The following is a 21,898-nucleotide window of genomic DNA, read 5'->3' as shown; positions in this document are numbered from 1 at the left end:
CTAAAATGACCGACCCAAAGCCAATGCAGCCCCCGATAGGCAAAGCAGACGCAGAAACGGAGAAACAATATAAAAGACAGAAAGAATTCGGAAAAGAAAAGAAAAAAAAGTTGAACATGTCCATATGGTCATATCATCAGAAGCAGGCGCGAGGTCCCGATGCAATACTACTCAAGAAGAGAAAAACAAGCCCATGGCGCCAGTATCCATGTAGGAGACGGTGTGACAGGGCAGCAAGACACCCATCCACATTCTGATGGCGTCCTTGTGGCTTTTGGGACAAACCTCGAACTCCACTTGTCTGCTGCTGTGTGTGCAAGATCTGATAAGCGTCGTGGCCGCATGTCGCGATGATGGAAGACACGGAATGTTATATAATTTCACCACCGGCATCGTTTGGATTGTAGGGGGAAAACAGAAGCCAGAAAAGCTCAGTCGATGGTCGAGGAGTAACACCGATCGCTCTTCAGTTGAGTGAGTCGTGAAATCGTTGAACACCACCAGAAACGCTCTTTACACAATGCACCGTTCATGAGACCATAATCGCGTAATATACAGCGTGAGAGTAAAGGATGAAGACATCAATAAGAATAAATCACTGGAAGTTCAGCTCTCGCCATGGAGCTCCTGCTGATGATGATTACGGCGCTTCCAGAAGGCGAGTCGCAGCCGACTTCGTCGCTTCGGAAGCCCCCGCAATCCACGGTCACCATTGCGCGAGTCTTCTTGCGGTTGTTCATTCTTGAGGCTTTCTCCAGTCATGGTAGACTGGGTCGGACTTCGAGCGCCAGTGAAAGCAGTCCTGGAAAATTCTTTGCTAGTGCCATCTGCGGACCGTGGGTGGCTGGCATCCGCAACAGAACAATGGCCAGAGCTGTGACTGATATCATGGTCTCCAATATTGGAAGCATATGAAGTGCTGGGACGAGTGCTTGAGTCGTCTGGAGCACCAATATCGCTCTGGGGTGCACTGTCATCCGAAACACGCTTTTCGTCCCCATCTACCGCCAAATGACTGGTTGCATTCGTAGAAGGGGATATCGAAGCCATGTTATTGCTGTAATTGCTGGTACTTTGTGTCCTCGTGGAGCTGTTGCGGTTTGAACTCAACGGACCAGAGTTACGAACGGAGGAACTCTGGTGTGCGTGGTGATGAGATGTAGCACCTGGCTGTTCTTGACGGGAGCTGCTCGGCCTTTCCGGCCTGGAATCATTCACATGATCGTGATCTTCAGCAGTTGCCGGGACCTTGCCACTTCCATTGGTGGCAGAGTTTGCATACAAAACAGCAGCCAAGACAGCCGGATCTCCTGCAGAGGGATTCACATCGGTGAGAGGGGTGTGAAACTGCGTCCCAACAGATCCTCGTGCTGATAGCGGTGCGCCCGGGATAGAGAAGTACGAGAGATCCGGCATAGCACTAGACGATTTTCGAGATGGAACGTCAGGTACTACTGGGCTTCCCGTGATTTCAATCTGGGGGCCAGGTGTATCGGGTGACACGACGGGCTTGATGGTGTTTTCGTTATATGCACCTGATGGCGACTCCGTGCTATCCGAGAAGTCTGGAGATTGGACATCCTCTGCTAAATAAGCTTCGGAATGTTCCGCTGCTGTAGCCTTCGGGGTACTGTCGGAATCGCTTCCCTGGGCAGCAGGGCTATGAGATCTGGGAGAGACGGTGTTTTCAACCCGGTCTTCAACGGGCAAGCCTTGTTTGCGAAGCTCATCGTTGGCATATTGCTGCCATTGTGCTTGGTTGCGGGAAATATGGTCGGCGGTGAACTGCAATTGGGGTAACAGATCCGAGACACCTTCAAAGAGGGGCAAAGCAAAGATCGACATGAAACCGATCTGGCTGGTAGCCAACTTGTAAATGTTGCCCAACTCCGGTGGTCCACCGAACAACGCAGTCTCCATGCCGACTTCCCGCTCCATCTCGCCTTGGTTGGCAAATTCCTCCTGCAGGATCTGAGTCCATTTCTCTGCGATCATCCACGGACGGGCGACATTGCTGATATCGGCACACTTGATCAACAGACCGCATAAGAGGGTCTTGTACATCTCGATATCCTGGGGCTTCCAGCCATCGACAGACTTGTGGTTCTCGTGAAATTTCTCCTGCAGGGAGCCCATTCGCTCCATGAACTTTTGGTGAACGCCCATGTCAGTTGCCAGGATGGAGCTAATCAGTAGCTTGCGAAGTTGTTTATCCTTGAAGGCGGCAGGCCAGTGACGGCGGAGGATTTGGGAGAATGCAGCACAGTGGAATGCCTCCAGAACAGAGTTATCGTTGTAAAGCTGTGCCAGAGGCGCATTGAGTTTTACCAGAAAAAAGTTGTTCACGCCAGGATGGCCGACATCATGACCAATCGCAGAGATGAGAAGCGTGAGAGCATCGAAGGGGGAGAGAAGGGAGGCGATGGGAGTCTTTTCGACAGCGGTCTGACCGACCGGCTCATACGGCGGCAAAGCACCGATGTGAAGCAGAAAGCAAAAGACAGATTGCAACACATCGATCGCATGGCGGAAATTGTGATATAGGACAAAAGAGTTATAAGCTGCGCGGCAGGCGAGCAAGAATGTCTGCAGTTCACCAGGAGTTAACCGCCAGTGTTCTAAACCGGGCAAATTGAAAGCGTGCTGGAGCATCTCGCAGGCTCCAAAGACCAGCTCGTCCTCCGAAAACTCGTGGGCGGAAAACGTCCAGCTACCGACTTGAGCCTTGATAAACGTTTCACGCCCAGGCTCAACATTGAGATCTCGTTCCTGGAACTCATCAATGATTTGCTCGGGATTGCAGATTCCTCTCATTAGCTTCGACACCATTGCCTCTCTTAGGTACGCATAAGGCTGTTCATCATGAACGCCGACCCAGGAGTGCTTGCGCAGTTTCTTGCGTGCCAGAAATCGAGACATCTCTTTCTGTGCGATTCGACGAGTGCGATACGCATGGACCACAAGCCCCTGGATTCTGGAGCGCTCGAGCGGAGTGGTAAGGACATCAATAGCACCTGCATCGAGACATCGTGCAATTTGCTTATGCTCCAACGTCACCGGGTTTCGACTCGACGGGTCGCTTGTGGGTTCGGGGGTCGCTGTGCCCGACGCATCCGAGCCAGCGGCGCGCAGGATGGCAACAGGAATGACGAGATTGGGACCTTCTTGGACTTGGATATCGTTCGAAACACCCGACAGGAGTGATAGTCCGGGGGCTTCATCAAAGTGGGAGGAGAAGGTGAACGTGCGCTGAATGGAACCCGGCGAGGGAGGACCGGTATCCGTCCACGAGGCTCGACTGGCTTTTCGCCGAGCCAAATTTGATTCATCGCCGCCAAAGTAGATACCGAAAAAGGCGAATATCGGAGTGCAATCGCTCCCGGAACGATCGCTGAGTTCGGCGAGCTTGTTGGCAAAGGATGCTCCACTTTGACAGAGGTAGACTGGATCGAGAAGGGTTAGCCAGGGCCCCAAGGTAATCCAAATGACGCTGGGAAAGCTGGAAAGAACCCACTCTTTTTGCACACTTCCATCAGTTGCTCCACATCGGCCTGCAGAGCCTCCGGTTCTTCGGGAAGGGCGAAGGAGCCGACTGACGAGACGGTTGAGGTGTCGATGGAGTTTCGGCGAACCCATCTCTCCGATCGGACTCGGTCGTCAATGTAGACGCCCGAGCATTCTACACGGTCCACCATCATGTTATCGAGAGCCAACCACTGTGGTCGATGCCACGCCGCCGGAATCACAGGGTCGCAGCCAGAGAATCAACGAAAAGGAAAAGAGTATGGAGGCTGTCCGATCCGCCCGGGTTCGCATATGGCTCGCACGAACCGGGACCGAGATGACAGGATCGGAAGAGGAGAAGTCTAGGATGAAAAGGGAGGAGTCGACGATACCCCAGAATCGAGCCGACGATCAGGCCAGTCGGAGGGGGACGAGTAAAGGGGGGAGGGGGAGAATGAACGGCAAGTCCGGACAAGTCGAAGTGAATCGATTGTGAAGATTGAGGTATATTCCAGTGCGAAGGAAGGACTAGAGTCGGCAACCAACCCCAAAGCAATCGAACAATGGAGTTGTTTCCTGCAGCGATCCAGGCCGAGTCACGTTGCGGACTGGCAGTTCCGAGACAACCCAACGGGGCCGCAGAGTAAGATCGCACGCAACCCGATTCGGGGGGGGGGGGGGGGGTGAGAGAGTACGGGGAGTATGGAGGGAGAAGAAATTCGAAGGCGCCACAGATGACGGCACGTGAGGGGAGACGGGAAGGGGGCGGGCCTGCGAGTTTCGGATTCGGAGGGCCAGATCAGTTCAGATTTCGGGTTTGGTGAATGGCGATGGCGGAAGGAGGGAGTGGGTGTTGGCAGGGCGTCAGGGCAACATGGCGAGAAGGTCCACCGCGGATCAAGATTGGAAGATTAGGTAAATGGGGAAGCGAAGGATAGGAGAATTTCGAGATTTGGGGAAAGAGGCAGAGGGGGGTGAGTTGCAGGAGGGCAAAACAAGTGGAGGGGGGCACACGGGGAAGGGGGCTTCGGTGCTCCTTCCAGAAGGCCTTAACTCGCCCTACGGGAATTTGGGAATTGGGGAGTCCACTGGGTGTGCTGCGGTGACTAAGTCGGAGTACCTCGACCCCTGCGCAGTTACTATGGCGTCGTAAGTACCGTCCACTCACGACACTACGGAGACTAAGGGGGGGCGGGACGGGATGATCTCTTCTCCTCTGCCACCCTCTCCTCCCATCTCGATGTATATACGTGTCTGGACGTACCTTCCCCGGATTCTGGGGCTGCTTCTTTTCTTTTTCTTCTCTTCGCTCATTCTGACATTTCTTCTTTTTTTTTTTTTTTTCTTTCGCCATCCACCTCTTCTATCTATCCCACTCCTACTCTTTTATCCTCGCTCATTGCCATTCCGCCCGTGCAGAGCCTCGATCCCAGTGGAGCCCCCCAATGACGCCTCCCTCTCATTTGCGCACGCACGCTGGGATTTTTTTTTTCTAGAAGGCCCACTGGTCCTTAGATAAGCTGCGCCCACGCCGAGTGGGCATTGGCCACATCTGCAGGATCCCGTCGAGGCTCCGGAGAGTCCGCCGGGCACGGCGAGTGGATAGGAGCTCAGTCCCGTTTTGGGGGCGCTTTCGCTGGTTTGTAGTCGCACACTTACGGTTATCTGGACGGGGAATGAGTGACGACAGACGAGTGACGAATGACGGATTCCCACACTAACTTCTCCCTAGCATGGGACAAGACGGTGGTTGTCGGTTCCATGGTGATCTCATCGACTTCGTCCATCTGATGCGTCAATTTTTCCTTTCCCTTTCCAGGCGCAGCAGTCCTTTCTGGCCATTCATTGCCTTCGAGCGGGGTTGACAACGCCACCGTTCCTGGTGTGTGCAAAGTTGCAAAGCGCGACCGTCTTTGGTTCGGAGGGCGATCAGTCCTACTGGAGGGTGGCTGGCCAATCATACCCTGCGGATACCAAGCACTAAAATCGCACCCCGAATGGCGCATGCATTGTTCGTTGCTCTTCCTGTCCTGTCCTGTGTACATCATTTTTAGGGGGAGTGCCACCCTTACTCAATCACACAGATGATCTTGCCCTTGGTGGTGTTGCTCTCCAGCAACTGATGCGCCTGCACAATCTGCTCAAATGGGAAAACCTTCTCGACAAACACCTTGAACGTCCCATCGCCGAATCGTGGCAGTGCATGCTCCGCCAGAATGTCGCGGAGCTTACCCTGGTACTCCTCATCGCGGCTACGCAGCGTGCTGCCTTCGAACCGTATGCGCTTCATCAGCAGCGGCGCGATGTTCACTCCGTCCGGCAGCTTGCCCCCGCCCATCAATCCCAGCAGCACAATGCGTCCGTCGCGGGCCGCCACATCCAGGTTGCCCTGGAAGTAAGTCGCGCCGATAAAATCCACCGTCAGATTCACTCCAGCACCGCCGGTCGCCTTCTGAATCTCCGCTGCCCAGTCCTGCGTCTTATAGTTGAATGCCGCCGTCACGCCCATCTCCTTCTCCAGGAACTCCGCCTTCTCTGCTGACCCGGCTGTCGCGTAGATGGCCTTCGCACCAGCATCTTTGGCCAGCTGGATACCGGAGATTGAGACAGAAGAGGCACCGGCATGCCACAGGACGGACTGGCCGGCTTGGAAGTCACCGATCAGGAAGAGGGCCTGCGACGCAGTAATCCAGGTCTGTGGTGCAAACCAGTAAGTCGCAGTCAAGTGGAGGTGGATTTTCTGGTGAGCAACAAACGTACCTCCGGCACACCCGCAGCCTCTTCCCAGGACAGATGCTTCGGCTTGTGAATAAGCATCTTGGTCGAGACGACAATGTACTCCGCGTAGGCACCTATAACGAACCAGCCCCCAGCCGCAAGTCAGTCACTCAACTCCTTTCAAACGACACACTTCATATACACAGACCTCCATAGGCCAGTCCGAATACTTCGTCTCCAGTCTTAAAGTCACCTGGCGCGTCCCCGCCCAAGCTCTCCACGACGCCGGAGAATTCCACGCCAATGGTCTCGGGCGCCTGCGGCGGAACCGGATACAGACCCTCACGCTGTAGCAGGTCCATGCGATTCAGCCCGAAGGCGCGAATCTTGACCAGCGCCTGGCCTGCAGCCGGGAGGGGCTTGGCGATATGGTCGACGTAGAGGGCTGTCGCGGGGCCTTTGCCGCCCTTGACGGCTGGAGTGTCCTATCAGTATATACCCGAATAGCAGCAAGAAAGGCCACACCCAGGGCATAGCGTAGTGATCGCAGGGAAGAGATAGCAACAGCCAAGAAAAGGCCAGTTGCGGGGTGCCGATATTGACATCTGCACGGCGATGTAGATGGGGGTGGGCGCGGGGTGATTTCGAGCCGACGTACCGATTGCTCGCATGGTCTGGCTCATTGTGACGATGCGAAGTGACGGGAAATCGGGTGTGGTTGTGACGTCTTCACACGGGGAGGTGGATGTATTGCTTTAAAATCTTGATCGCGGCTGGTGGTGCATGCGAATCTTCAGAAGAAGCCTTGAAGCTCACCTAGGTAGAAATGGCAGGCATTTGTCAGCGTCCATAGGTCCCGAGGTCCAACGGGTATCCACCTCGTCAGATTAAGTTGCGGTTGCATGATGACCGAGGCACAGTCTCCTGATGGCCTGGTGAGTTATCGGAGCATATTGAGGAAAATAGCAAATGCAAGTCAATTCTTCTAACAGTGCTCAAACAAAATGGGTAGTGGTCAATGTAAAATCATCATAAGTCGCCCTACTCCATGCAATCCACGAATTCCTTGGACCCCCACCCCTCGTGCTTTTCCGGCCGTAATCGAGGACGCCGAGATGTCGGACAAAAGAAGGGGAAAGGAAAGAAAGACGAAAAAAAAAAAAAAAGAAACACCAACAGACAAGAGCAGACAGCACATCAAATAGATACGGGCAACCGACCCGACGCCAAACATGAGTTTGAGGGAGCACCTGGGCATCAATGTTCCGTTGCACAGAGCCCCCCAACACTTTTGTCTCGAGATTCCACGCATATGCAATAAGTTAGACAGAAAAGAAAGAACAGTGGCACACATAAGCAGATATCATACAATCCGTTGACGAGCCCAAAAAGCAAGAGCCGCCTGAAAGAAAGGTAAATTAAGAGAGAAGGTTCTTCAGAGACGGGCTTGCGCTTGCCCCGGATCCGGCGCCGGTCCCGTTGACCCCGGAGTGTCGACTAGCACTTGGAAGCCCTCCCATGAGCGACGGGGACGTTTCCTCAGGGCGAGTCGGCGGAGTGGGCCCGCGCGGGTCAAGGCGCACCTGGGCAATGGGCGGGGAATGGGAGGGAGCCCCCAGTCCGCGATCCACCGCATACATGCGAGGCGGAGGACCTCCATTCAGCGCACTTAGCGAGGTTTGGGGAGACCGATTGACTGTTGCCTGTACAATCGGGGGAGACGTCGAAGCCGCAAATGAACGAGGTGGAGGTTGGGAAAGGTGCGGCGAACGAGCTGGCATTGGGCCGTACGGGCTCTGGTGAGTCGAGTACGATGGTGTCGGCGGCGGAGGACCCGCAGTCGGGTAATGACCTGGGGAAGGCCCTGGAGGATGGCTCGGCGGGTAGTTGCCCAGGTGGTGTGGAGGTGGAGGGGCTGGAGGATATCCAGGTGGCGACATCCCATTTCGTAGGCCGAGATCCCCTCCAGACCGTGGTTCATAGCCTGACGAGTATGCCGGAAGCGCACTATGCGAATGGGCTGGGGGCAGTGGACGCCCCAATACACCACCAGTTTGGGCAGGATGGTTATGCGCCATAAAAGTATGCCCGGCCATACGCGGGGTCGGAAGCATAGGGCGCTGGGGCTGCGCTGGAGGTTGAATCTGGGGTGGATACGGCGATGGCCGAGGATCAGGTGAAGGATCAGCAGGCGGATTCTTCAAGTGGCATTTATGGCATTCGTAGACTTGTTCACCAAGATCACCATTGGGTTGTGCCAAAGAGCCCTGATAAGGCGGACGACTGTGGAAAGACGGGCTGGCTGAGCCGAACCCAACTCCATTGGCCAGAGGGGCTCGAGGATGCGGTCCTCGTGGCCACCATCGAGGACTGAAATCAGTCGCACATCGGACACATTTCCGGTTGGTTGTGATCCCAGGAGCCGGACGTGATGGCGCAGGAGGTTGCTCGTCAGTGTCAATATCCATCTCATCTAGTGTCTCGTCACCAGCGACTACTGGCTGGGGTTTATATGCCGCGATACCACTGATAGATGAAGCCCGACGATGTCCAGTGCCTGCTCCATGGGGGTGCGGGGCGATGACGGACTGCTGTACATACGCTGCCTTCCGTGATGTCCCCGTGAGTGTGAGATCAGCTTGCTTGTAGGTTTGAGCAAACAGCTGAAGTGCATTGAGACCATCTTGGCCAGTCAACTCGCCAATCTCATGTAGAGCAGTGGGCGGGGTGTGGCCAGGGCAGTAAACGACTGGGGTGACTGCTCCGAGCTCATCGCCAAGGCGGATGGTGTGCACGCTGTCTCTTCGCGAACTCTTCACAGGTGTGACATCGAAGCCAAAACGGTACTGTGCTTGGAAAGCGCACCCGACATGAAAGTGTGCATTGCACCCTGCGAAATGACATGAAACACATGCACCCTTAGATGATTTGCAGATCTTGCACACCTCTCGCCAGCGATCCTTCGGGATGGACCCAAAGCCCTCTGCAGGCTCCAGTTCTTCCGCATTCCCAAACTTGACTTCAGCGGTCCACAAAGAACATAGGACGTGGGCCCAGTTGTTGCCCGCCGTGCGCTTCAAGGGTTCCCGAGGTCCAACAGGCTTACCCACTGCTTCTTGTCGCTGCCGGTAAAGCTTGATAGCTTCAGAGACCATCTCTTTCTCCAGTCGTTCCTTCTCCTTGTCCCTTTCCGACTTTTTGCGGCTGTTATTCTTGGGGGTCTCCATGAGCTCGTGCTCGGTCCAAGCCACAGGACACAGGACACATTCGTAAGTCGTAGAAATCGAAGGGCTTCGGTCGTTAGAACACATATCACACAGCCACTTGTTGCCAGCTCGAGTTCCCCGTGCTCCGTAACAATTGCGATGGACAGTAAGACGGCAGTCCCGACAAGACAGGTGCTCATCTCCAGTAGGCTCAACTTTGTTGCAAACGGCACATGGTAGGGTCTTCGCTTTTGGTGGATCAGGGACAATCGGGGGTCCCTCAGCGCCCTTCTCCATTCCAGCCTTCTTCTTTGGCATGGGTTCGACCGACGTTGCGGTGGAGGTCGTAGTGCTCACAGTGTCGGGGCGCGGCTTTTTCTTCGAAGGATCTAGCTTGCTTTCATGTTGCAGCTGCGGATTGGCATCCACTGGGATTCCCATCGACGCCGCAGTCGCAGCTGTAGTGCTGTTGATGGTGAAAGGAGTTTCGGTGGACAGAATCAGCTGTGCCAGCAATTCCTCGTCGATGCGACGACGCCATGACTTGTTGCCGCTGGCCGAAATCCGCTTCCCAAGTTCGTCAATGTCCTCATATTGAATGCTGTATTTTCGCCACAGTAATGCACATCGCAGGCAAAGGGCGACCGCAAGCATGGGGCCTTTGTCCTTTTTCGCAGTGGGATCGGAGGGCACAGTAGCATTTGGGGCGACACCCGGAGCACGGCGCCATTGTCGCGAGCTGCGTGTAGTGCAGAACTTGCATTGGAACCCACGTTTCTGAAGAGCCGCTTTTTCATTGTCAAAGGCGGAATCATCATGGTCGTCGGCCACATCGTCGAGTAGCTTCGAAATGGCGCTCTGTCGGCGGGAGTCCTTCTTATTTCGTCTCCCCTCATAGGAGCCCCATATCTGCCGGCCACGAGGAGTTTTCTTCCACATGTAATAGAATCGAACAATCTCGTAGTGAGGTACCGTCTTGACATGTTTAGTGATATTGCGCCATTCGGATCCATACTTGGCAACAGCTTGTTCAAACAGTTTCAGCTCTTCTGGGCGAAGATGCGGCTCTTTGAGATCCTTGTGTTTATTGGCTTTTTTCAGTTTGGCAAGAGCTGCTTGGACATTAAAGCTCTCAGCGTACAGAAGCACAATGGCTTTGTCCAGGAAATTGGTAGAATGTTTCTCGACTCCAACTTCAGGGGCCAATTCCTTTGCCTGGCGCATATAATTTTTGATAAAGGCGTCACGGTCCTCGTCACTCAAATCGGCACCCGAAACATCCACCTCGCCCCGGGCAGAAATCTGCTCTGTGGTTGGCATCTTAAAGAGGAGCTCAGCAGTCCGTGTTTCCTTTCCGTTGACGAGGACCGGCTCATCTTCTCCACGCAGTATATATCCCGGCGGTTCATCTTGGACCCATTTGGGCCGGTTCGCCTTTTCGTGCTTGGCGGCTTCCATCGCAGCGTGAGCGTCCTTGGACAGTTTCACTTGCGATCGGCCGCCACCCTGTGCTTTGACAGATTTCTTCTTCGTTTCGACAGTCTTGACGTATTTCACAGGACGTCCAGGCCAAGCAGGCACGTTTGCTTGATGTCGTGGACCGAGGCGAGAACTGGCACGGGGATAAATCCGATCGTCGTAGTCGAGGGCGTCTTCAACCCGGCAATGGATACCCAGGTACCGATAAGGCCACATCTTCGCCTGTGCGATTTGTTCCTCCGTGGCGGGTTGCGGCATCGAGTCTTCAGGGGCTGCCGGTGTGCTGGCAGAAGTTCCATTTGCATCCCCGTTAGGATGATGCTGGTCATCGTCTTCCTCTTCCATAATTTCGTCCTCGCCGTCTAGGCGAGACTCCCCAAGAATCGGCGTATTACGAGCCTCCAGTTTGCGCTCCTGAGCACGGCTGCAGGGCGCACAGGCCCAGGCAAAACCGCGGGCAGGCTTTTTGGTCAGGGCCGGTCGAACGCAGTGCATGTGGTAGGTTGAGCGGCAAACAGCACAATCCACAGATTCCGAATTAGCAGCAAACAGACGGCATCGCTTGCAAGTCTTGACGGCGCCCGTCAACTCCTTGCCTTTGCCCACCTCAACCAAGATGAACTTCCAGCGCTCATCCAGGACCTTCTTGACATTGGCGGGAACATTAATCACATCCTTGGTGGGGATCACATCATACAGGCGATGGATATATCGGTCAAACATCTTGTCATACCAGAAGGAATCTCGAGATCGCTTAAAGGTATTCATGTCGTCGATTTCCGAGACATGTCGAATGTCACATTTCCCACGCAAGGAAGAAAGCGGACACGTATCCGAATGCATGGATGCGTACAGTAATCGAGGATCCGGGCTGTGGCGCTGAATGTCGCGTGGACGGTAGTACCAGTTGACTCGTATCGCTTCAATGGTACCGTCGTCCTCTTCAGTCTTGGAGGGCAGGAACTCCATAATTCGAGCCAAGTAATATGGCTCACCGGGAGGCTCACAAATCAAATAAACATGATCTGAAGGGAAATGTTAATGAAAAAGACTCGGCAAAGAAGAAAATCCAGACATAAGACCTACCATTCGCAGCAAACGTAGTGCCATCATCAGCTATTAATTGGCCATCCTTCAGGTGGGTCCCAGAAGTCTCGAAGCTGACCATGTTGCTAAAATAGCCCCTTTCGGACTCGCCCGGGGCGGAGGTGAAGATCCTCTTTGCGGCATTGCCACCCGCGTTGGAATTCGCATTCGGGGTGCTGGCAGGCTGCTTGCGCTTTCTCAAGGAGCCGGCGCCGTTCACATCGTCTGGGCGCGCGGAAAAGGATGAGGTGCCGGGAATCGAATCCTTGGGCACGGGAGTGGCGGCGGCGCCATTGGTTAAGCTCTTGCGAGGCTGCGCCGGCGAGGTCGATGTCTTCTCACTGTCGGACTTGGAACCATTCACGACGTTGTTGAGGGCAACGCCGCTGTTACGCTTGGCAGTCTTGGCAGGCGCCGCCTCAAAGTCCATGTCAATATCACGGTCCTCGGCGTAGTTGGGCCGGGGTGCGTTGCGGCCTCTCGATCGCGTCCCATACGGGGCCGCGGCGGAGGAGCTGGCCGGATCGGCCACTGCCTCCGGAGAGTTACTGGTGGTCATCGAGAGCGACTCTTAGTCATCCACGACAGGCATAAACGAGGTCCTCCTGGGCTTCTGCGGTGGAGACGAGAGACGATGATGAGAAGTGCACGTGGTACGAATTGCTGTGGTGGTTGTTAGCTACCAAAGACCTCGCGGGCTGGAGAGCGTGGCGCGATGCATATACGTGGATAGGGCGGGTATGTGGAAACACACCCGCGGGGGCGGAAGGGAGGCGAAAATATCAGAAAACGGGTAGCGTGGGCAGATATGGAGCACACCGAAGGGGGTGGACGAACACCCGAACACGAGAACACCAGATCCAGGCGGGCGAGGGAATGGGGGAAAGAGAAGGGAAAAAAGAGGAAGTGGGAACGGCGAGAAGAGACAGAGTGGATCAGACGCCCGTGTCAGATCTGATTCACGGCAGGGGTTGAAGAAGGGACGGGGCAGATATCAAGGTGGACACCGTTGGGCCAGCGCCGTGATAGGGGACGAGATTGAGCGGGCAGCCTTGCCAGAGACCGGGGGGAGAAGACGAATATCAACGAGATTCGGCAAGCCACTTACCACGAACCCACCCGATGCCGTAGGGCGGGAGAGCAAAGCAAAGGAAGGGGGAGGGGAGAGTTGGGAAGAAGCGAAAGATTGGAAGAGACGCGAGATTGGGGGAGACCGGGAGAAATAGAATCGCAGCCCGTGCGAAACAAAACAAGCGCGCAGCCACCCGAGGAAAAAGAGCAGGATGGGGATGGTGCAAGGTAGCAGGGTAGCAGGGTAGACGAACGAGAGATGGGAGAGAATTACGGGAGATGGAAATGGGCGGACGCCAGGTGGAGGATGGTAATTATAGAATCTCCCGGCGGGTCGGGGCCGTGGTGAATGGAGATGGAGGATGGTGAATAGAGAAAAAGGTGAATGGGGAAGGGAAGAGTGACGATGTGGAAGGGAAAAAGGCGTCGAGGATGCCCGGCTGCCCCTAGTCCCGATGGGTGAATATGACGGATCCTCAGAGTATCTTGCTGGGAACCAGGGAACTACAGCGTTTCGCATTGCAGTGGCCGCTTCGCCCGTTGGAGAGATCGACGCGAGACATCGGATCGCGGGCACTCAAGGATTATGGCGGATGGGGAGTATCGAGGGGATTCGAGAAAGGCTACGTGCTGGCCAGACGGGCCAAGTAGGGAAGGGCACCAGAGCAGCCAAACCAGAAATACCCTGGGCAACGTTATGCCTCACGGGGACATGACTAGGAATGCTGTCACGCAGGAGCGTGGAGGGGCCTGGCCCGCGGTGAACATCTCTCGGGGGGAGACGATTACGATTGGGATGGCGATGGCGATGGGCACTGATTGGGAAGCCAGATGCACCAGGGCCTCTCCGATCTCGTCTGTTGTGCGAGGTCTGGTTTGGGCTCGCGATGGTCGGGAGTGGATCATCATTGGGGTCCCACGCGAGTGAATATGGAATATGGAATATGGAATATGGAACTACTGAAATGGGCAATTCAATACATGTACACGAGGATCGGATGCAGGAATCAAATAACCACCACACTAGGACAGTTGGGGTCGGATACGACGGGGCAGAGTCGTTGATATCGCGATGATCCAGCTGCTCATTTGCAGACTCCACCCAATCGACAATGCCTGGGAAAAATTCCACGGGTACTGGGGCATGTTATGTTCGGCGGTTTGCGTTTTTGCTCCCGCTTGGCTTGGACTTGGGCTGAGCACACTGGGGGGGCGCCTCTTCCAACTTGTCTTGTACCACCCAATCATCCCGGCGCATCCTTCGGCCTCTGGGTCTAGCGAGCGTCGGCTTGGATATCCTGGCGCGCGCTAACGCTGTGGTCTGGGAGAATTGATTAATTAATGGTGAGGGCCCCTTCCCTAGTCCAACGACCCGGAGAGATCATCGAGACAATCATCATAGGGGGCTTGCATATCTCCGGATGCCCTAAAGATGGCCTTATCTGGACAAGGCGTGCGGAGAGAGAGAGAGACGAAGTTTTTTGATGATGATATCGCTATTCCATGTCCCTATTCCATGTTACATTGTAACTGAGCAGATCGAATGAGTAGTCGGGGCAGAATGGGCGTCATGCCAAAGCCCAAGACCAAGAATCAAGACGCAATGCGATGGGAAGGGAGAAAAAAAAAGACGAGAAAAAGCAACGCGACAGACTTGGAAGCAAGGGAATCATGATTCGGTCCCCATCGAAACCATGCCATTCCCATGAGAGACGTGGACGCGGGTAAGCGTGTACTTGATGGTAATGCCGGTAAGAGTGGTACACTTGTGCAAAAGTCTCTAGGTCCTAGGTAATTTAAACTTCTACTGGTCCAATCACGATCGAGAACTGTTGGCCGATGATTTGCTCCCGGCGGCTGTTGCGTGTCGCCACCTTGCATCTCCAGAACGTGCCGGCGCGATGGGATACACGATCTTTTCGCGTGCACAGTGAGAGTTAGTGATCTCTTCTATCATCTCGGAAGTACGTGCGACACCTCGCATCAAGTCGGACCCAGGCTTCGTGGGAAAGTGAAGCCCGGTCGGATCCGGATATCTACCTCAGTATACGTAGGTTTTCCCTCGGTACATCTAGAGCCGTCTGCGCTCTCTTGGATGTCATCTATTGAATTTCCCAGAGGAGGAGTATCTCAGTACCCAGAGACCCTTGATTGCCTAGCTATTACGGGTCTCTAGAGTTCCCATTCTTGAATCGAGCTTGTCCACGTTGCCGCAATGGTCCAATCATGCTAGGTATTTAACAAAAGACCGTGTAGTCGTTGTACTCTGGTCGCCTTTACCGTTGAGGTATTCCTCACATTCCGCCAGTCATGGGCGATGCCCTAAAATTCCAGCATGTCGATCTGGATGGAGCTATTTACCCTAGCACTCCCGAGCAGGATACCACCGAGTGAATACAATCGGTAGAAGTACTCCGTATCGCTCCGTTGATCCGGATTGCATTTCCACAATTCTCTGATCGCATTACCTGAAGTCGCCACTTTGACCCGTTCCCCATTACGCATTTCCACCAGACCCGAAGTGCCCGGGTTCCAGTTTGTGGGATGCGCGAGCCTAGATCGGAGGACAAATTCTGCAGACCGGTCCATGGAGCCAACATGGGAATTGATCTCTAAGGCTCGGCGACCATGGTTGTATACATAGGACGCCAAATATGGACCTACGTAGCCTGCACCTCGTTGCAGTGTATTGACCCGTTTACTGTAGAGTACATATGTATATCTACCTACATAGAGACGAGAGTTTATCACCACAGCCCTGCAGCCTGTAATTGATGCTCTCGTGCAAGGGGTTTCCCCTCATCATGTCCCCTTTCTTCCCATCTCTGGGATCATCTCGCTGGGAAGGCGAAACCTTACCTGGAGAGTGATTCAGGCACTGGGGCTTGACCCAATTGCAATAACACGAAGTGAGTGGTCGCACACTAAGACTAGCTAGGTAAGGACTTACCCACTTCGGAGTGGTTTCCAGCCTTCTTTTACCTTCAGCTAGTCTAAGGCCGGCTAGTGCCCTCAGGCAGCCGCGCCATGCGAACCTGAGAGCCTGAGAGCCTGAGAGCCTGAGAGCCTGAGAGCCTGAGGCATTCTACCCCCTCCCAACGCGCTCGTCGCGTAGACGCAAAAACAGCAGCCACGATAGAATAATAGCTCTCGTCTTCGTTCATTTCGTTTCTTTCCTTCGTGGACCTTGGTTTTGAAAATCCATGCAATCCATGCTCAGCCGAATGACCGGGCCTCCAGGCAATGTCATCTTCGGGACAGACGTTCCAGTCTCATGGCTTCGAGACCTCCGTTGATATCGCTCGTCGCCAGGCCTATCATGTAGCGCCTGTGGCAGGCCTTAAGAGGCCGTCCACAGATGACCAGCATCCCTCTAATCCCCGGTCCGGTGTCGCTGTGCACCTTGTCTCCCGACATGGGCCCAAGAATGATCACGTCGAAATCGTGGAATCAACCCCGTTGGAAGCTGCACGAGCTTCGCTGGCCCCTCCCGCCAACCGATTTACCGCCAGCAGGATCCATCCGGGCCCGGGCGCGACGGTCCCAGAAGATGGACAACAGAGGGGCGCGTCGGCCGCTCCGGGCTCCAGTCAGAATCCGCTGCTGACACTCACCAATCCCAAATACGGACTGCCGCCGGCCCTCACGGCCAACTTTGCGGCTCTGGGAGTCAGCACCATCTATGCCTGGCAGGCGTCGTGCCTCTTGGCTCGGGGCTTGCTGTCGGGAGAACGGCATTTGGTCTACACGGCGCCCACTGGCGGAGGCAAGTCCCTGGTGGCCGATGTGTTGCTACTCAAACGGGTCATTGAGAATCCCGCCCGCAAGGCTATTCTGGTGTTGCCGTATGTCGCACTGGTCCAGGAAAAGCTCAAATGGTTGCGCCGCATTGTTCAGGGTGTAGAGAAACATATCCCCGATGACGAAGAGGAAGATGATTCATCTTACCCTCGTAGACGATGGAGGCGATTGCAGAAAACTATTCGAGTGACTGGATTTTTCGGCGGAAGCCGGACTACGGCTACCTGGGCTGATACCGATATCGCCGTCTGTACAATAGAGAAGGTATGCAGGTATCTATCAGATGACGTCTCACGCGATTTCTCTAAATGTATGGATGCTAGGCCAATTCATTGATAAACACCACGATCGAGGAATGTAGTATTGGAGACCTGGGCGTGGTGGTGCTCGATGAGTTGCACATGCTCGACGATGAGCACCGAGGCTACCTGCTAGAGCCCATGGTCACCAAACTACTATTGCTCCAGCAGGATATCCAAATCGTCGGGATGAGTGCCACGCTGTCGGTGAGCTCCTTGCACCATTTCGCGGTTGACGGAAGATTCTAACGGGGCACAAGAATACCGAGATGCTAGCACAATGGATGAACGCCAAGTTCTACATCTCCACATATCGACCAGTACCGATTGATGAGTACTTCGTCTACGAAAATGCAATTTACCCAGCAGCGACATCCAGACAGCTGTTTCAAACAGCGTCCAAGTTGACGGCATCGACATCAATTCATGACTCGATCCCGCCCCATCGAACCATCGAATCTTCGGCTTTCAAGGAGCTCAGCAATGCCGCTACTAATGCCATGGTGGCTTTAGCGGTCGAAACCGCCACTGAAGGATACGGGGCATTGGTATTTTGCGGCAGTCGTCAAGCATGTCAGATTCACGCATCCACCATTAGCGAGGCGATGCCTCACTTGCCACCAGGGGAAACGGAAGAACTCGGCAAGCGATTAGACCTTCTGGCTGATCTGCGGAGTCTTGCGTGTGGCCTAGACCCTGTGCTCCAAAACACAATCATCAAGGGCGCAGGTTTTCACCGTCAGCTATTTCTCATTCATGCTTGATTGACATCCAGAACTGACGCTTTGCTAGACGCTGGCATGACAACGGAAGAACGCGAGCTGATCGCAGCTGCCTACGACCAAGGCGTGCTCAAAGTACTGGTGGCCACATGCAGTCTTGCCGCTGGAGTCAATCTGCCTGCTCGGCGGGTGATCATCAACGGTGTTCGAATGGGCCGAGAGTTGGTTGGCCCCGCAATGCTGTAAGAGCTGTTTCGAGAGACGATTTCCTGGGGCTTCTGAGCTGACCAAAAGTAGCCGCCAAATGTGCGGTCGTGCTGGAAGAAAAGGCAAGGATGACGCCGGAGAGACGTACTTGATATGCATCAAGGCCGACCTAGAAGCTGTGTGTGACTTGCTAGATGCCGATATGCCGGCTATTGAAAGCTGCTTGGCCCCCGAGAAAAGGGGATTGAAGAGGTACAGTTACTGGTTTTGGATTCACTGTTTTGCCTTCGCTAACATCACATAAAGAGCCTTATTGGAGGCCATCGCCACCGGTTTGGTATCGGGGTGCGAGGCGATCAAAGAATACGTACGGTGCACACTTCTCTACCGTACAGTCGACAAGAAACTTGCGTATAGCATCATGAAGTCGGCTCTACAGGAGCTGGTGGATGAAAAATTGTTGGTCTTCAGAGACGACGAGTCCTATGAAGCTACACTACTGGGGCAAGCTGTTGTAGCATCCGCATTCTCTCCCGAGGATGGGTTGTACGTGCACGAGGAGCTCAAGCGAGCCCTCCAGGCATTCGTGATGGATGGCGACATGCACATTTTCTACATGTTCACTCCTTTACAGGTAGCCATGAGCTCATCCATCGATTGGCAAATCTTTCGCGACCAGCTGGATCGTTTGGACGAGAGTGGTCTCCGAGCACTCCAGTTTGTCGGGGTTCAACCAGGATTTGTGAACACCATGTAGGCTATGTCCTTTTCAACCCACGGATCTCATCTGACAAGTCCACCTTCAGGGTCCAATCTGGTGCATCATTGAAAGAAACAACCCCAGCCCAAGTTAAGCAGGCTCGCATCTACCGGCGCGCCTATACAGCCTTCCAGCTTCGTGACCTGAGCAACGAAGTCCCTCTATCAACAATTGCCCAGCGCTACCGAATCCCCCGCGGCACAGTTCAGACCCTCGCGCAGCAATGCCACGGATTTGCCGCTGGCATCGTTAAATTCTGTCAACGCATGAACTGGGGCATGCTAGCGGCTGTTCTGGATCATATGCGCGACCGCCTTGAGGCAGGTGCTCGCGCAGACCTGCTCGAGATGGCGCAGGTCACATTCGTCAAGAGCTGGACCGCGCGGCTGCTCCGGGAAAATGGATTTCGGAATCTGCGTGCTCTGGCCGAAGCGGATCCAAAGGATCTGGTTCCCGTACTTATGATGGTATGACGTGTTTCTCTTGGTGACGAAACGGCGGCTGATACTGAATATGGTCGTGCACAGGTGAACCCCCGCAAGGCGCAGAAGAGCCAGCTCTATCCCACGGAAGCTGAGCGGTATGCCGCGAAATTGGTCACCAAGGCGGAAACCATTGTGGCTTCTGCAAACAAAATCTGGGGTAGGCTGTTCCTCATTCCCGCTTCGGCTTTAGAATATCTATTGACCTTACGAAATATAGAACGAGAAATGCAGGTCGAGGTGGAGGAATAACGCACGACATCGAACTGAGACATGGCTTTGGAACATGAAAACACATTATTGGTATGCATTAGAGAGCGTTGGTCTTACAATACATAGAATCAGTGATAGAAGGCGATGGGTGTGTGTTGGAACTAGCTATCATTCATAGAGCATCTTCACTTGATATTCGTAATCGTGTGCATATATTTCGTAAACAGGTATCTAAATGATCGACCTAGCCTATCGTATAACCGCCTAGAATCCATTCATCTGGTTCTGTGCCCCAATTACATCTCCCTGATCCACAAAATCCGCCAGCACTGCATTCGGCGCACGGTCGTACAACGCCTCGCACTCAGCGGCTTGCGCTCCGATACTACCCGTGCCCGATACCGCGTTGGTCTTCGACGCGGCGTCGCGGTCTGGGACGTCCGCTCCGAGGATGTCCACGTCCAAGAAGTGGTTGACGATGTACATGCGACCCGAGGCGGACGCGCCGGCGGGCCGATCGATGCTGCAGTTTGAGAAGGAAGAGTCTGTGACATCGTAAGGGGTTTCGAAGTAGTAGTCGAACTCGTCGAGAATGTAGTCGACTTTGCTGGTGTCGGCGCCGTAGTCTACTCGAGGGAAGATCGTCGTTAGTGTTTGGGAAACTGAAATAGTGAAGGGGAGTCTTGGGGAACGGGCATAGCGGACACTTACCAAGGAACACCACCAATCGCTTTCCGCTTGAGATCAAATCGCCCAGAGTTGGCCAGCTACCGATGGACAACGGGTTCGACGAGGGCACAAACGCGTAGTCGGTGATACCTGCGCTCGAGAACGTGTCCCCGAACTCGGTGATGGACACCGAGTCTCCGTTTGTTAATAGCAGCGTGACGACCTCGTTCGGGTTAGCATCCAGCCAATCCTTGACGGTACTCAAGTATGACTCTAGAGTTCCTGCATCCTCGAGCAGACAGGATGTATGGCAAAGCTCCAAGACACTGTCGTCGAGGAGAGCATGGTGTGTTTGCCCCTGCAGGAACCGGATGCCCATGTCCAGTTGTGCGGTGACATCGATGTTTTGGTTGTCAGATAGGGTATTCCCAACGAAGGCAGAGTCGTGCGATCCAACGAAGGTGACATTTGAGTAGGACCGGGAGCAGTATTCTGTGCGGCCATTGCAGGTGCTTGCCGCAGCGGTGGCATGTACTACCGCGCTCGCTGCAGAGGACGTTGGAGAGGCAGAAGCTCGCGGGAGTACCTGCCTGACTCCTGGCAGCCCGAACGATGGTTGGAAAAATAGTGGGAGGAGGAGGGAGGTTCCGAGCAGAGCTCGCGCTAGGCCGCTCCGCATGGTGCTCATCGTGTTTAGTCAATCAAGGACCGAGGCTGGGCTTGGAACAGGGTAAATAGGCGGAAAATTGGGGTCTTCGATGCCCCTTTATATGCTCGCAAAGCAATAATGTACCGTGAGCATTGTCATACCCTCTCGAGGGGCATTGTGACCGATATATAGGGATCGCAGCCGGTCATGCAGTCCGCGGGTGACCCAGCGGCCGCGACATTCCACATGCCGATGATCCCTTCTGGCCTAGGAAAACAAGCAACTGATCGATATCACGGCCTCATGCCGCCACCGCCCATGATGATAGGACACTGACAAGCGTCAGCAGCGCCTTGTGACTCGATGTAACGACAGCCCCGCACTAGCAAGGGGAACGCAGGAACGGAATATAGACTAGGAATGAGCACGCAGAGCTCCTCTAGCTTACAGAAGGAGCCGACTGTGAATTGATCGACGTCCGCAACGCAAGTGCTCGAGCTACGGGGAGCTCCGTGGTCGCATTCGGTCTAGGAGAGCCCGCCAATGACTCGTCGCGCTCAACGCAGAAGGATTCGCTGGGGCGGGAGGGGAAAGAGGCGTCGGCATCGCCGTGACGATCTGAAGGCAATGGACCCTGGGAAGCTGGCTCGCCCCGAGCATACGCAGCCGTAGAATTGCGAGGTGGAGCTCGGACTGCACGGTGTATACACAAAGCGCATTGATATGGAGACTGATTGAGGAAAGATGATGTGATGCTGGGACGATCCCGCTGCGACGGGACTGGTGAACACAGGCCGAACCATCGAGTTCAACACGCTAATTTGCAGGAGATAACCCGCAGAGCTGTAGTGATATTCTCTCGGAGTTCAGGTTTACCTGAGGAACGCAATAAACAAGCGAGATTGTAACGACCATCACAAGGCACACAGCATGGAAATAGCATGGAAATAGTATGTAGAATGGCGGCAGCCACAGTGGCTGGAGGCTTAGGTGTGAACTCGCTACTCCACATGTTTACCACGCCCGAGCTCG

At 54.5% G+C, this 21,898-nt stretch overlaps 5 protein-coding genes across 5 annotated transcripts; 1 reads left to right on the top strand and 4 right to left on the bottom strand.

The window, feature by feature from the left end:
- Positions 1 to 606: 606 nt before the first annotated feature.
- pdeB (3',5'-cyclic-nucleotide phosphodiesterase PDE2) lies at positions 607 to 3,698 on the bottom strand (the record flags this gene model as incomplete). Its single annotated transcript, XM_056947037.1, has 2 exons — positions 607 to 3,443; positions 3,515 to 3,698. The coding sequence occupies 2 exons, from the start codon at positions 3,696 to 3,698 to the stop codon at positions 607 to 609; spliced, it is 3,021 nt and encodes a 1,006-aa protein (XP_056796547.1).
- A 1,874-nt stretch (positions 3,699 to 5,572) lies between these two features.
- On the bottom strand, positions 5,573 to 6,905 carry N7459_007868 (NAD(P)H-quinone oxidoreductase; the record flags this gene model as incomplete). The annotated part of the gene is made up of 4 exons (XM_056947036.1): positions 5,573 to 6,199; positions 6,265 to 6,356; positions 6,431 to 6,697; positions 6,881 to 6,905. 4 exons carry the CDS (start codon positions 6,903 to 6,905, stop codon positions 5,573 to 5,575), a joined length of 1,011 nt encoding a protein of 336 aa, XP_056796546.1.
- A 735-nt stretch (positions 6,906 to 7,640) lies between these two features.
- Positions 7,641 to 12,552, bottom strand: N7459_007867 (DNA-binding E3 ubiquitin-protein ligase SNT2; the record flags this gene model as incomplete). The annotated part of the gene is made up of 2 exons (XM_056947035.1): positions 7,641 to 11,932; positions 11,994 to 12,552. 2 exons carry the CDS (start codon positions 12,550 to 12,552, stop codon positions 7,641 to 7,643), a joined length of 4,851 nt encoding a protein of 1,616 aa, XP_056796545.1.
- A 3,755-nt stretch (positions 12,553 to 16,307) lies between these two features.
- Positions 16,308 to 19,587, top strand: N7459_007866 (DEAD/DEAH box helicase; the record flags this gene model as incomplete). Its single annotated transcript, XM_056947034.1, has 9 exons — positions 16,308 to 17,129; positions 17,189 to 17,371; positions 17,425 to 17,902; positions 17,957 to 18,128; positions 18,184 to 18,345; positions 18,400 to 18,846; positions 18,900 to 19,320; positions 19,381 to 19,495; positions 19,556 to 19,587. The coding sequence occupies 9 exons, from the start codon at positions 16,308 to 16,310 to the stop codon at positions 19,585 to 19,587; spliced, it is 2,832 nt and encodes a 943-aa protein (XP_056796544.1).
- Positions 19,588 to 19,812: 225 nt separating this feature from the next.
- On the bottom strand, positions 19,813 to 20,905 carry N7459_007865 (uncharacterized protein; the record flags this gene model as incomplete). Its single annotated transcript, XM_056947033.1, has 2 exons — positions 19,813 to 20,210; positions 20,260 to 20,905. 2 exons carry the CDS (start codon positions 20,903 to 20,905, stop codon positions 19,813 to 19,815), a joined length of 1,044 nt encoding a protein of 347 aa, XP_056796543.1.
- Between the last annotated feature and the right edge of the window lie 993 nt (positions 20,906 to 21,898).

Source organism: Penicillium hispanicum, assembly GCF_028827665.1.
Source record: "Penicillium hispanicum strain IBT 35686 chromosome Unknown utg000007l_segment0_segment0, whole genome shotgun sequence".
NCBI classification, from domain to species: domain Eukaryota; kingdom Fungi; phylum Ascomycota; class Eurotiomycetes; order Eurotiales; family Aspergillaceae; genus Penicillium; species Penicillium hispanicum.
This window is presented reverse-complemented; position numbering and strand designations above follow the sequence as displayed.